General features: G+C 60.3%; 1 protein-coding gene across 1 annotated transcript in view; it reads left to right on the plus strand.

Annotated features, from left to right (window-relative positions):
* AMOTL2 (angiomotin like 2) overlaps positions 1 to 841 on the plus strand; it is a 7,070-nt gene that overhangs the window by 4,011 nt on the left and 2,218 nt on the right. Inside the window, 2 exon segments of the mRNA XM_035900002.1 lie at positions 273 to 417; positions 562 to 654. Of these exon segments, the coding sequence (XP_035755895.1) occupies positions 273 to 417; positions 562 to 654 (238 nt within the window).

Genomic DNA, 841 nt, shown 5'->3' on the forward strand with positions numbered 1-841 from the left:
CCTTTGTGCCACCGCATACAAGGGGCGGCTGTTCCCCGCCGCTGGGCTACAGCAGAGCCAAAACCTGTGGAGGGACTCTTGTGCAAGAAGAAAGGCAGAAAAAATCAGTTTTCCCCCCAAAACGTGCACTGGGGGTGAACCTGGGGGGGTCCCAGTGGTGCGCCAAGCTCCTTTGGCTGCTGAGCAGCCTGGGTGAGCTTTGGCCAACATCTCCCTCTCCTTTCCTCATTCCACGAATTTCTAACCCCGGCCTGTCCCTTCCTCCGCCCCAGCTGGAGAGCGAGATCCAGCGCATCTCAGAGGATTATGAAAACCTCGTCAGGGCGTCTTCCAAGCGGGAAGCCTTGGAGAAAGCCATGAGGAACAAGAGGGACGGCGAGATGCGACGGCTCCAGGACTTCAACCGGGACCTGAAAGGTGAGGGACACTCTGTGTCCCCATCCCTGCGGGCACTCTTCGTCCCCCAGTTTTTCCCCCCAGGTGTTTCCACGGGAAGCCAGGCTTCCTCCGGCCAAAATCTTGTATTTCAATCTTAATTGGGTTTAATTGCCTTTGGACCAGAGCGGTTGGAATCGGCGAACAAGCAGCTGGCCAGCAAGACCCAGGAAAGCCAAGAGAGCAACCAGGGCAGCGTGGCCAAACTCCTGGCACAGAGTAAGTCCTGGGGGATGCCCATGAGCGGGATGGCGGGACTCGGCGGGCTCCCTTTCGGCAGGAGGAGGAGGAGGCGGATAGCGGGCGGCAGCTCTTGCCTTTCCCCAGGGAGGATGGAGCTGCTCTTGGCGCTGGACTCGAGCCATTAATCCTGGCCGGCCGGCCGGCGGCGGGCACCGCATTCCCC

The sequence above is a fragment of the Egretta garzetta genome, unplaced genomic scaffold (genome assembly GCF_000687185.1).
Source record: "Egretta garzetta isolate BGI_Z169 unplaced genomic scaffold, ASM68718v1 scaffold448, whole genome shotgun sequence".
Taxonomy (NCBI): domain Eukaryota; kingdom Metazoa; phylum Chordata; class Aves; order Pelecaniformes; family Ardeidae; genus Egretta; species Egretta garzetta.